At 42.0% G+C, this 14,066-nt stretch overlaps 1 protein-coding gene across 3 annotated transcripts in view; it reads right to left on the reverse strand.

The window, feature by feature from the left end:
* STOX2 (storkhead box 2) overlaps positions 1-14,066 on the reverse strand; it is a 214,876-nt gene that overhangs the window by 113,410 nt on the left and 87,400 nt on the right. Inside the window, exons 1-2 of one of the 3 annotated variants that reach the window (XM_019736143.2) lie at positions 3,346-4,223; positions 2,595-3,026 (exon numbers count right to left, since the gene is read on the reverse strand). The exons of 1 other annotated variant lie outside the window; for it this stretch is intronic. In XM_019736143.2, the coding sequence (XP_019591702.1) occupies positions 2,595-2,760 (166 nt within the window). In that variant the 5' untranslated portion in view covers positions 2,761-3,026; positions 3,346-4,223. Of the gene's footprint in view, positions 1-2,594; positions 3,027-3,345; positions 4,224-14,066 lie in introns of those variants that run through there. One more of the 3 variants, XM_019736144.2, reaches the window with a different exon arrangement.

The raw sequence follows: 14,066 nt of genomic DNA on the forward strand, positions 1-14,066 counted from the left end.
AATATTTGTTGGGGAGAAATTTCTAAAAATATTCTCAACTGAAGTTATTTTATTTAGTACATCTCTGAAGAGGCTTATCTTGTCCTTTGAACCCAACAACAAAAAATTCTTTTTACTTAAAATGAAGTATAGTAATACCAGTAGTTATTATGCCAAATGAGTGGACAAACAGAAAGAAGAAATATGAAAAGCCTCATGTGTTTCTAAGCTGCTTCATTTTCTATTTGACTCTAAGTGACAAAGGCTCTGTTTGTATCCAGAGTCACTAACTTGATACAAGTGGATTTCCTTTACATTTCTTACCAGGAAGGGAACTACTTGTAAATGATCTCAAAGTGTTTCAATATACCATCTATTCTCATCAACACTCATATTTGGAAAGGAGTCATATTTGAAAAGGAAATTGATGAGATACTCTCCTACTCCATCCCACCCACCCAAAAAAAGATGCATATGAGAAAGATTCCACCTACTCTCCCAATGTTCACTGTAGGTGTTTGAAAATTTACTATTTCCTTCCATTAGCACAACACCTTTTATTAGAATTATTAGCTAACATTTAAAATAAAGAAGAAATAATAGCCCTCCCTTCCTGGACAAAGTCACATTATATTCAATCCTGTAGCCCCATGAGAATCTAGCCAGGCACTCAGCTCTCAGGGGGCACTCCACAAAATGCTGAATTAATGACACAGCTCTTCTTCCCCCATCTTTTGCTTTGCTTTTTTCAGTAGTAAACTAACATTAAACCTGCATAGAAAAACCACCAGCCAGAAACAGCTTATCCTTCAGTATTACCATAAGACCAGCTTACCATTTGCAGGTCAAGAAATGAAATAAGAAAAGAGAATCAAATACAATTAAAAGCCTCTTCCTCAAGCCCTCAAAAATGCCTTGCAGAACTGGCAACGGCAGATAATTTCTTTAGGAAAGAATGAAAATGTGATCATATGAAGCTATGTCAAGATAGATAAAAACAGACTCCACGGAAATGTGCTGGAAATCATTAGAGTCTTACAGGTTTGTTGAAGATTTTTATGGCCACCTGCCCTCCTATAGCTTTGCACTTTATATGGTACTGAAGAGGGGCAAAAAAAAGAGGGGAAGTATTTATTCAGTGTGAAATGAAGACATTCAACCCCGAAGCATATGACACCTGGGATTATCTGAACACTCGGTGAAGACATGGGTTTATGTGTTTTGAGGTTAGATTTGGATTTAGGTGTATTTCAAAATTTACTGTACAAGCCTGGAGAATATAGCAACCACAGCAGTGATTGACTTAAATTACTGAAGTATAAACTGCAGTTGTCACTTCCTTTACAAATTTGGCTTTTCATGAAAGAGAAAATCAAGGGAGCCTTGTTGCCAAAATAGTATAACATCCTTATGTCGCCAGATTTTGCAATAAAAAAAGATGGTTATTTTATTTAGGTTTTATATTCATGGAAATGTGGTCACAAGACATTTTTAAAGCATGAGATACCGGCCTCAGTGTTTTAAAACTTGCTGTTTTAGGAGAAAGATAGTAGTGCTAGACTGTCAGTACCAACCGCAAGCTTAAAGCAACCTTCCCAGTTAAGACAGGACTTAGAATGATTGGGTATATAGTATATGCTTTCAAATATAATCTCAGTTCTTCCATTATGCTGTTTAGACGAAAATTAATTCTTTCAGGATGAAAAACAAACAAAAATTGATGTCTCACACATGATTACATAGTGGTCAACAATAAGTCAGGAGAAAACAAGGAAAGCGTGTCAGCCTTTTCCTCCTTCAGCATTCCCTCCAGGATTTTATCCCTGGGTTCCCAAGTCACACACCAAAGCCATTCTGTTGTATTTCCAAGGGGAACTGGCTCCTTCGGAAATGCTGCTTTGAACAGCACAGCCTTTTGAGATGAAACCTTTTTGAAGCCTTCATTTCCATTTACCGTTTTGTTTGTCCTTTCTGTCTGACATGCAAATACACGACACAGCCTCCATTCTTTCCATACAACCTAATTCAAAGCAACACAGGTTAAATCCACGCCGAATCATGTGAGCATTTCATGCGCATACACACCATTACCCCACAGAATGCATTCATTGAGCTCCAACAGAGTTCTCTGCGTACAAATCGGACGAGCCGGAGATGTATGCGGAGCTCTTCCCTGACTCAAACCATCCAGAACTGTAGATGGAACCTGTTCCCTTTTCAGAAAAGGGGGCTGTTTAAATGCCCACTGGGATCACTGGCCACAATGCAGGCTCCAGCAAGCCCGGTACTGCAGGCGACACTGGATGCAGGCTCTCCCACAATGCTCAAGGAGGCTGCTGCGCGGAGCTTGCAGTCATTTATCTCTCTGCAGCCCAAACGCCGGCACGTCCCCCTCCCTTATTTTACCTAACTAATAGCTCTCAAACCCCATATTGAGAGGGCCTGCTGTGGATCTTGCGGAGGTACAAAATGGTGGATGTGAGCTAATTTTTTTCCTGCTTTCCCCATAACTTATCGCATCCATCAGCGCCCGGCCTCCCTTGCCAGCACCCCGGCAGCGATGCAGCGAGCACGCCCCGCGGTCCCGGCCCGGGGGCAGCAACGCGATTACCAACCTGATGTCATGTAGCCCCGTGAAGCCTGGGGCGCAAAGGCCGCGGGGAAGCGCTTGTGTAGGCGGTAGTCCTTCTCGCTGCGGGACCTCATGCGGTCCGAGGCCCGGTCCGAGAAATCCGAGCTAGGCCAGGCTCGCCGCAAGGTTGTGCTCCGAGTCTTCTTCATGGTGGGGAGGGCGACCTGCTGCCCCGATCCTGGGGCCTCAGCGCCAGGACCAAGCGCGCGGCTTCATTCGTCTACAGCGGGCACGACCCGGGCCGACTCTGCGCACATTTTCCCAGCCCCTCGTCGTCGGCGTCTACACCGCCAGCAGCGGGTCCGGCCCTCCCCACGCCCCCACACACCCCCACGGCGAAGGCTCCGATTTTACACACGTCCCACAATGCATTACACTTCATTTGCAATCCTCCCGGCTTATAGCTTCCAGATTCCTGGGGGGGAAAGGCACGTTAGGAGGCTCCCCGGCCAGGAGGAGGCGGGGAGGGGGCGGGCGGGGTGGGGGCGCCGAGACTTGCAGCGTGAAAGCAATGGGAGCGCAGACAATGGCCCGATTCAGCGCAGGAGTGCTTAGCCAACTGTGAGCCCCGGCACAAAAGACCCAAACAAACGAGGAAGCAGAGGCCTGCGGGGCTGACCCGGGATCGGGCGCCCGGGAAGCCGGAGGGGCGGCGACGACAGACCCTCCGCACCAGGCAGCTCAGCGCGAGGCGTGGGGATGACAGTGTCCAAGTCGTGTCCCCCTGGGCCTACCAGGCGCACGGATCGCAGTCCCGGACGCAGGCGGGCTCTGCTTCCCCTGCAGTCCTTGGGAGGCCGTCTTCATTACAGAGGCTCGAATGGGGGGGAGGGGGGCGCGTGTGCACAGGGATCCAAGCAGGCTCTGCAGGCAGCAGCTGCCGCGGGCGGGCTCTGCCGAATCCAGGAAGAGCCGGAGTCGTCCTCGCGGCTGCAGCGTCTTGTCAATCTCGGTCCTTCCAAGGCTCAGGGTGGTGTGCGTGCCTGCGCACGTGTCTGTGCGCGCGTCTGTGTGTGCCCCGACACGCATGTGCCCCCATACACATGCATGCCCCTACTTACTGTCCGAGGCAGCGACGGGAGCCATGGCTGCCAAGGATGCGGAGCCTGCCGATCTACACCCGCACGGCGGCCCCGGTCAGCCACGAGCGAGCTGAATGGCTATTGAAGGGCAGGAAGCAGGGCAGCCGCCCAGTCTCATGCTAATCATCAAGCTGCCTTAAGTTAGAGTACGGATCCCATCCGTCTTCTCGTTTTCAAGTGAAACACCCAGCGGAGACGTTTGGACCTTGGCTGGTGCCTCAGCCTGGAGTCAAAGCGGGGATATTTACGTATTTTTAGGATGGCCCCTCCCCTCGCAGAAAGGGAGAGCAACTCATCGGTGGGAACAGGGAGATCTGCGGTGCCTGGCTCTGCCCACCTGCGCCAACCTCGAAATCAGCTAGAGCCAAGGAGGGGCGCTACCGAGAGCTCCTCCTACAGACTCAAACACCCGGACACCTGGTCTACGCCGCCGGGAAAATGCGGTGGAGGTGGCCTCAGCTCTTCCTCTCTCGTCGAGCCCCAGGTGGGAGTCACTACCAGCCCGCTAACCTGCATCCAGGTCCACAGCTCCTCCGCACAGCGCGGCTCAGCACAGCTGTTTCAGGTCCAACCACCAATCGCTAAAGGACAACAATGCGCGCTAAGCCGGAGGGAAGGAGGGGAGGAGGGGGCGCTACGACGCCCCAGCTGAGGTGCCCGGCCTGAGACGCGGCCCAGGTCGCCGAGGTCACACTTGTTAAAGGAGCTTGGACACACTGCTGCGAATCCCCATGACAAAGCGCTGCTACCGACTCTCCAAAAAAAACCCGCACATCTCCCCATTGGGGTTTCCAAAAATGCTTTAGCATTATAAACACCAAAAATAAACCTGGTTTTTCTTTTTTGACATGTTTTATTTTTGCATGCTTTTTTTTTTTTTTTTTTTTTTTTGCATGTGTAACGATGCCAGGTTCGAAATCATTTTTTATGCCGCTGTTTCATATTCACAGACGCCAAGGCGCAGGGACAAGGATATGAAATACATGGGACTATGCTCTTATTGAGCTGATACTGCAATAAAAACAAAAACAACCCAAAAGCCAGCGAGTTCTAAAAGATTCAGCTCTCGCACAATTCGGTGCTATTCCAAGGCTTACATTCTTTGGGGGGCAGGAAGGTTTTTGGAGAACCGTGCAGAGGGGCGGGGTTTAAGCCACATACACTACAGAATCCATAACTAGGGCTCCCATTCAATTTCTCAAGGCTGTCCTCTGTAACCTGAGGCTAGTGTAACTAATCTATCTCTTGGGATAGCCGGGGGTATAAAAACAAACAAATAAAAATCACTAAGTATCATATGGAACTTATATTTACACTAACCAAAATTTATTACTAACTGTAAACCTATTAGCTAATGTTCAGTGACTTTTTTTAAAGTTAGGATAGTCTCCCAAAAGGCACATTTTGCTAAAATGTCTTTACTGTAAGAAGACTACTAAGAACAGAAAGACTACAGCTTTAGAATCTATAGAAGACTAAGTGTGTAAAGAAACATAAAGGTAATACAAAATAATTAATGAATGCATGATATTGACATTTAGATATTTCGATTCAATTCAAAAAACAATTACTCAGTATCTCCCATGAGACAAAAGTGGTTCTAAGAATGATTACAGCAGTTATGACTGAAGGCTAATGGTGATTGCTGTGACAACTGTGATATTTATTCATTCAGAATATAATAATTGTGTAGTATATGGCAGCACTGGGATGGGTGCTGGGCAAACAACACACCACATGGCCCCATGCAGCTTATGGTCTAAGTAGTAAGCAAATAAACGCATGAATTGTGCTACAGTCTATCATGAAGAATAACCTCTCTGGAAAAATGAGTTAATCTGAGACCTACAGGATGAGGAGTCATCCTAGCAAAGAGTGGGGAAAATGGTGCTTCGGAAAGTGGGCAAAGTACACGTAAAGGCCCTGAGGTAGGAAAGAATCTTGGCTTCTGTTGGAAGAGGTGAAAGAAGGGCAGTGTGACCGGAATTCTAGCATAAAAGAAAGGTGTGTGATGAGGTCATGGAGGAAGGCAAGAGCCAGATCATGCAAGGGCTTGCAGGCCATGTTAAGACTTGTGTATTCTATTCCAAGTGCAGTGTGAGCCACTGAAAGGTTGTAAGCAAAAAAGTGATGTTTTAGAATGTCTATACAGACGGGGCTTAGAGGAGGCAATCTGAAGGGAGGGGTCAGCCAGGAATTTTCTGGAGAGTGAGTCTGAATCTCACTTGACTTAGAAAATATTCATTGTTCATATGAAAGAATGGGGTGGGGGATGATGATATTTTGAAAGGAGAGCTACACCTCCACTCAGCCACCTCTGCATGGAGGACTTGATATCACCATGCGAGGAAGTGAGATCACCCAGTGTCCATACTCTCAACAGATGCCCTTGAATGAAGCCTAGGCCAAAAAGCCAGACACAGAAGAATCGGGCAGTACATGGTTGGGGTGGCTGAATCGAATCAGAGAGGAAGGGGCACTTAAGTAATTTATCCATCCAAATCAGGTGACATCCAAAGAGGTTATGAAGGTAAGACTTGACTCTAGCAAATGTTATAGCATATTGTGAGGCTCTCGTCCTATCTAAAGAAGGTGGAGTGGAACTCCTGTTAAAATCAGACTCCATGTGTCCATCTGTCCTATGGGAAGATTTCTGGTCATATGCAACCCCTAGATCTCTAGACCTACTTTCAAATCTCTCAGCCTACTGGAGACAATCACGTAACTGTCCACCAAGTAAGCTCAGTTGTGTAATCCCAGTATTCAGTACTAGGAAAGTTTAGTATGAAATAGAGAAATGACAAACAAATCAATTTTTATAGGAGTATTTTTTTAATCGTGCTTAAGAATAATTTGTACATTTGGTATTTATATATCAGATAGATTAGAGACACCAAGTAGACACATTTGCTTTGTGATTCAATTCAAATGTAGAATTGATTTTAGACTTGTAATTTTAAGTTGAAAGGTATAAGAATTTTGACTTCGAAATTCTCCACATTTAAATCTTTGGTTTATTGCATTTACAACAGTTGAGTGAATTTATTAGAGGTATAAGACTGTAAATTCCATGAAGGCAAGAGATACTTTCTGTTTTCTGCATTGTTATTCATTGTTCTCTTTTGTTCATAGTTGTATCTATGGCTAGCAGTGCCTGGCATGATGACCAATGAAGCCCAATTAAGAACTCTGGAAGACTGGGTTTGAAGCCTTCCCAGTCAGACATATTAAGCACTTTTTAAAAATTAAATGTAGCACCAAAATTCTAAATGCAATTTAAGTTCTTAAGGAAATATGCTTAACTGTGTTTCTAAATGGGCCTTACTATTGACGCAAGGGACTTTAATCTTCCATTTGAGTTGATCAAATATTTTTCAAAGGCCCCCGAGAACTAGTTTTTATTTTATTATTTAAAAAATACCAAATGGGGCCGGCCCAGTGGCTCAGGCGGTTAGAGCTCCATGCTCCTAACTCCGAAGGCTGCCGGTTCAATTCCCACATGGGCCAGTGGGCTCTCAACCACAAGGTTGCCAGTTCAATTCCTCGAGTCCCGCAAGGGATGGTGGGCTCTGCCCCCTGCAACTAAGATTGAACATGGCACCTTGAGTTGTGCTGCCGCTGAGCTCCCAGATGGCTCAGTTGGTTGGAGCACGTCCTCTCAACCAAGGTTGCCAGTTCGATTCCTCGACTTCCGCAAGGGATGGTGGGCTGCGTCCCCTGCAACTAGCAACGGCAACTGGACCTGGAGCTGAGCTACGCCCTCCAAAACTAAGATTGAAAGAACAACAACTTGACTTGGAGGAAAAAAAAAAGTCCTGGAAGTATACACTGTTCCCCAATAAAGTCCTGTTCCCCTTCCCCATTTAAAAAAAAAAATAAAAATACTATTTTATTTAAAAAAAAAATAAAAATACTATTTTATTTAAAAAAAAAGAAAAATACTATTTTATAAAAAACAAAAAAAAACAAATGTACAAACAGAATGAACTCAACTCAAGACTGAAAGAAATTTCGGTTTTTCCATTTTTATCTCTAGTAAAGGAAAATTTGATTCTTTGAATTTGTATCTCTAGTATACTGAACATTAATTGAAGACCTAAATATCTGTAAATGAGCTTTGCTGTGCACAGAAAGCCCCCCCGCAGACATGACAAAGCCCACACTGACTATGCAGGCTGAAGGCTATATTAGATCAGAGAAACCGAACTACTGAAATGAGTAAGGAAAAGGTGGATATGAGTGAAAAATAAACGTAAGTTTGTACATGTAAGGAGTAACGGGACTGAGCCTTGACCTTGTAGCCTAGAGAAGATTAGTTTCAATCTAGGATTTTCTAAGCACACAATATACTAAGGTACAGAGACCACTGATAGGATACTGGCAACTTCCATTAGTACATTAGGCTAATCAAGTTCAGGGGCATTCCATTGCAACTGGGAATTCTAATGAAATTCCAGTGAAATGGGGGATTCAGGGACATTCCATTGAAACTGCAACCAAAGTTGCCAATGGTCTCACTTTTCTGCTAAAGTATGACGCTGGGAAGGTGAAAGACCTAAATGTGTAGAAAAGAAATAGGTACCTGTATTTACGTATGTATGGGATATACATATCAAACTTTGTGATGAAAACATTTGTTAAATGAAAACTCAGAATCCTGAGTCTGATAGTAATTTATCCTTTTGCTTCTTCCTGAAACACGATTTGCAAAAGATATTAATAGTCTAATTTGACAAATGTGCTGATTAGTCCAAAAAATACACATAGATAAACCAACCTTGAAGTGGGGCAGTTGTGTGGCCCATGCTATGGAGCTAGATGAATCTGGAAAAGAGTATGTCTCTGGAACACTAGCTCTTTCAGAAGCCTGTGAGGTGGAAAATTGGGGGGGAGTTCTTAAGTGACACCTATGTACCCTCATATATTCATATGCATATATGTGTGCACATCCATACAGCCTAGGATATTTTGGCCTCCAAAAGCAGCTAACTAAGGTAGCTGACCAAAGAGCTGTCTTCAGGGTACTTTGGGAAGATACATTTTATCTTCCTTAACCCAGGCTCCACATTGCTAGCTGCATTTTATCAGAAAGCTTCAACATGTACAGTCTTTCTTAGAAGATGCTCCCTCCTTAAGCATACCACTGCTGTGTTTGCCTCAGCAGTGGTCATGCTGCTAGCATTTAGAGCTGCAGCTCCCAATAAAGTGTTCTGGAGAACACTTGGTCCAAGATACATTAAGAAATGTGACTTGAAAAGAGGGTTCCATTGTGAAGTAAGTTCAGAAAATGTGTTCAAGTTAAATCAGGCCTGCTGGTCCTCTCAGAGCCTTTAATGTGCTAATGCACCTTGAAAATCTACCCCAAAATGCTAATAAAGCTCTAACCATAGGACCACTTTTTGCTGGAGCACATTTTGGTAAACAGATCTAGACAAGTGGCAGTTGAAACACCCTGGGAAGTGACAAATCCCAGGGTAAAACGTGTTTAAGAGAACTCTTAAGAATGATAAGAATTCATATGTATTATTCTTTCCATCCCTATAAAATCTGAGTTGAATTTCTCGTAGTCTCTCCACTTAGCTACATTGTCACCTATAATTCACTCCAGATAGGTCTATAATGAGTAGTGGTCATCAATGAATTCTGCTCCCAAAGATAGCAATGTTTGCGGATGGAGGGACACAAAGGAGAAAGAACTCACGAGAGGCCTGAGTGTTTTTGAGGACTGTTGATGGGGTAGGTTGGCAAGACTGTGACATCCCATCTCCAGACTAACTGCAGTCAGAGCAATGGAGGACAGAGACGTGTGGTGATACCAGGGAGACCTACATTCATGTCTGTTGGGGGCCTGAGAGAAGTTAGCCTTTGAGTTCCATCTTTTTCAAATGTAATGGTAATAATATCTCTCTTGAAGAGCTGTAGTAAGGATCTGAGGTAAATATATACCGTATTTTGCCATGTATAATGTGCCCTGTTTTGCCCAAATTTGTGAGGGAAAAATAAGGATGTGCGCTATACATGGGTAGTACTAATTCCGTGTCTATATAAATGTTTTTAATTCTTTCATTTATGCTTATGAGTTAAAAGAGTAACTCCAGAAATCAATAACGATATCCATGTGCAAAATAATAGCCTGGAATATGATAATCAGTTTTGTTGAACTTACGACGAACTTGCAACGACGAAGAGTTCTTAGCCTTCGATGATGTGTAAATATCGTAAACGTGTTACCAGTACATAAAATTTATTGTCCCATAATATCTTAAAAATAAATGCTAAAACTCCTTTATAATACAAAAAAAAACAAATACCTAAGTGTAAACAAATAAAAATTTGAATTAAACAATTAAAATGAAAGAATTTTTTCCCTGAAAGTTTGGGCCAAAAACGTGGGTGTGCATTGTACACAGGAGCGCATTATACACGGCAAAATACAGTCAATGTTCCAGTTCACTGCTCACAAGTAGAAGGCATCAATATGTGACACAAATCTACACTCATATATTCACATGCATATATGCATGCTGATTTTATTATTATTAAGAATAGCTGATTTTATTATTACCACTGATCACTAAAGAAGGAAAGCATTTCAAAAACCTGAATCCTTTATAGGTCCTTTTGTTCACCGATGAACCCTGCTTTGTATCAAATAACCAAACAAGCTGAATTCCGGTGAGGGCCAAAGATGCCACCAGATAGTCACACTGAGTTGAACAGTTGAAATACTCAGCATCCACGCACCAGGTTTCAGAAACAGAAGAGAGAAAACAATACCCAGCCCAGCTAGTGTACATAGGAGCTGTGGCACTTGCTGCTCAGCACACCTTGATTAAAGTAGAGAAGTTACTGGGATCAAAAATAGAGAAGGTGGAGACAACCCAAGCATCCATCAACAAACGGATAAACAGAATGTGGTCCATACATATGAGTGGGCTATTAATCAGCCTTAAAAAGAAAGGAAGTTCTAACATATGCTACAACATGGATGAACCTTGAAAATATTAAGTTAAGTGATATAAACCAGACACACAAAAGGACAAAAACTGAATGATTCCACTTAGATGAGGTACCTAGATTAGTTAAATTCATACGGACAGAAAGTTCAATCATGCTTTCAGGGCTTAGGGGGAAGGGGAAAGAGGGTAGTGTTTAATAAGTACAGGGTTTCAGCTGAGGATGATGAAAAAATTCTGGAGATGGATGGTAGTGATGGCTGCACAATAATGTGAATGTACTTAATGCCACCGAACTGTACACTCAAAAATAATTAAAATGGTAAATGTTACGTATATTTTACCAAAATTTAAAAAATAAAAAGAATAGACTGCAAGGAACAAAGTCACAGGGAAGAAGTGGGTTTGTGTGTGCATTGCATGGAGGACAAGATCTCACAAATTGGTCTTTTTAACTGCACGTGCTGGATACACACGTCCTCTCCTTTATTCTCTCTGAAAACAAAGGCTATATCAGGTAAACTGCGAACATAAAACAAGCTCTAAAATAAATTGGCAAGGTCAGGTTCCACCCAGTTATTACTGGAAAATAGGTCTTTCAAGGATGCATCTGAATTTGTGAAGATCTAGAGAAAAAAAAATATTATTTTTTTAAAAATTTACAGATACTGAAGTTTTTGCTCTTTAAAATTTATATTAACAAACACCCCATTTCTACCAGTTAGAGGAAGTAGTCTGAGCAAACACACCATGGGCAGAAATCAATGGAGGAAGCCCTAACAGTCTTGTTTGGCTGAAGAGTCGGAAATGGTATGAAAATAGTGAGCAACTAGCCTGGAAAGGTATATTGGATAGTTGGTGTAGTGGTTGTGATTTGAGGCCAATTAATCTGTGTATAATTCAAAATCTGTGAATACTGAGCAAAGGAGAGACTGGGTACGTACTTAAAAATTTAATCCAGTGGGAAGTGGCTGCAAACAGGCATGAGGAAGCTTTCTGGGGTGATAAAAATGTTAAAACTGAACTGAGATAATGGCTGCACAATTGTATACATTTAATAAAACACACCCAACACTTAAAAATGGATAAATTTTATAGCATACAAATTACACCTCAATAATGTTGTTTAAAAAAGAAAAAATTGACCCAGCCACAGAGTGCAGGATGAACTGGAAAATGAAGAGACCTGAGCTTGAAGACCTGTTAGGAGGCTATTGCAATAGTGCAGTTGAGAGGATGCGAATTGGAACCTGAATTCTAGCAGAAAGAGTGGAGAAGAGTGGACGGGAAACACTGCCAGGCTAGAACCTGCAGACCTACACAGCAGCTCTTGGAGGGGGCACGAACAGTACACAAAGGAGAGAGGCTCACGGGTATCTCCAGTGTTGGAGTGGGGAATCCACACAGAAGCTGGGAAGTTGTCCTAATTCTGGATCCTCCCCTTTCCTAAACTTTATAATACTTACGACTTATGATACTTATTTTGGCTCTTACTGTCATGCTTGTCAATATTAAATAATTCCTATATATTAAACACACGCGCACAAACACACACACTTCTAGCTAATACAAATGACAATCTCTCCATCACCAAATCCATTGATGACTTTAGTTCTTATCTGGTTTCTTGCTTGGCACTGTTGCCTACTCTCTCCTCTTAAAACATTTCCCTCCTTTGTCTGCTTTATGGTCCCTGCCCACTGGCTCTCCTCCTACCTCACAGAACCACCTCTGCCCATTCTGGGATAAAAAAGTTTTTAAAAGCAAAACAAAATAACAGCAATGCGTAAGAACAAAACCTTTTGTCATGCCAGTGGGAGGAGATAACAATAAACAAATTGGTAACTTATACAGAAGATGAAATAGTGAAGAGTGTAATGGAAGAAAAGACACAGGGGAGGAAGCCTGAGACGGAAGGTTGTTGATTTAAAATGGGGTAGCCAAGGAAGATTTCATTTTATTAATCATTTGATACCTGTGTCTTCCCAAAAGTAGGCCCTCCCTCCCTCCATACATGTGTGCGCTGTGTGCCAATTTTTGGCCCTCTTCAGTGCTGTGTTCCTAGCAGAGGCACAACAAATGACCATGGATTTATAAAGTGGATTTGGGATCGTAAAGGAATTAATATTATATCTACTTCATTTTGCCTCAGATCCACTTGCAGCTAAGGAATAATAAATAATGCCTTATGTTTGCCTAGGACTTTACAGTTTATTGAGTCTCATAAGGTCTGAGGTAAGCAAAGCAGGAGTTACCATAATTAAAGTTGAAACAAATGAAGGCTCAAAGGCTGTAAGTAATTTGCCCAAAGTCATACAGAGGTTGAAAACCCAGAACTCCACTCTGGAGATTCCTGGTCCAGGATGTTTTTCTGCTCCACCCAACTGCCTCTATAATGACTGATGTCAGCAGATTTAGGGTTATTTGTTAATTGCTTTTGTGTAGATTGAATGAAGTTTATATAAATCCTTATATTGCTATTAGGTTGGTGCAAAAGTAATTGCAGTTTTTGCAATTTTTTTTTTTTTTTTTGCAATTTTCAATTTGCAACCTTTTAAACGGCAATTATTTTTGTCCAACCTAATAGAATGGCCTCCAAATTTCTAAGTTATCTTATTAAGTTTTTATGAATATATATGCACGTAAAATAGAAGATAAATTTCTTCAGATGACTCTAATGACTCCCTTGGCAGGTTTATACAGATGGTGCCTGAGATTTAGAGTTAAATCCACACACCTCCTTCAGACTAATCAATCTTGAAAGTTTTCTTTTCTCAATTCTGTTTGCAGGTCACCACAGACCCGCTTCCCAAGCCAGTGAAAACCATACTATAACACAGATGGATTTTACAAGGATGGGTCTTTTTTCTAACATGTGGCTTCCTGTAATTTAAGGAAATGCTATACATGAACAATTAAAATCATATATCAAAAAAGAAGCAAAGCTCCAATAGTTTCCTGGTCTATCAAATTACAATTATATTTTAAAAACAGTCCCAGGTATTTAAATACCAGATTCTATTTAAGGATAACTAGTTTAAGTCCCAGTGAATTATAGGACTTTTACGTAATATCATTTAATAATTACTAACACCATTTTTAACTTTCAGATCGAATGCAAAATACACAGATGCAATTACTTAATAATTTCTGCTAAGTCCTTTTGAAAGATTTTGTTTTAACTTTCTTTCAATATTTAGGAATTTAAATAATTAGGCTTATGGATAATAATCTTTAATCTTCCTATTATTATTCATTTAGTATATTAAAGGTGCTATGGAACTTCTATTTCAAACACAGAGAGATTAGCTATAACCTAACAATCATTTGCAGTAGCTTTTATTAGGGTTACCGTTATTTGTTGTTCAAATAGGATGGTTTTTAAAGTTAAAAAGGATGATATTGATTACTCTACGA

This window comes from Rhinolophus sinicus, linkage group LG04 (genome assembly GCF_036562045.2).
Source record: "Rhinolophus sinicus isolate RSC01 linkage group LG04, ASM3656204v1, whole genome shotgun sequence".
Classification (NCBI taxonomy): domain Eukaryota; kingdom Metazoa; phylum Chordata; class Mammalia; order Chiroptera; family Rhinolophidae; genus Rhinolophus; species Rhinolophus sinicus.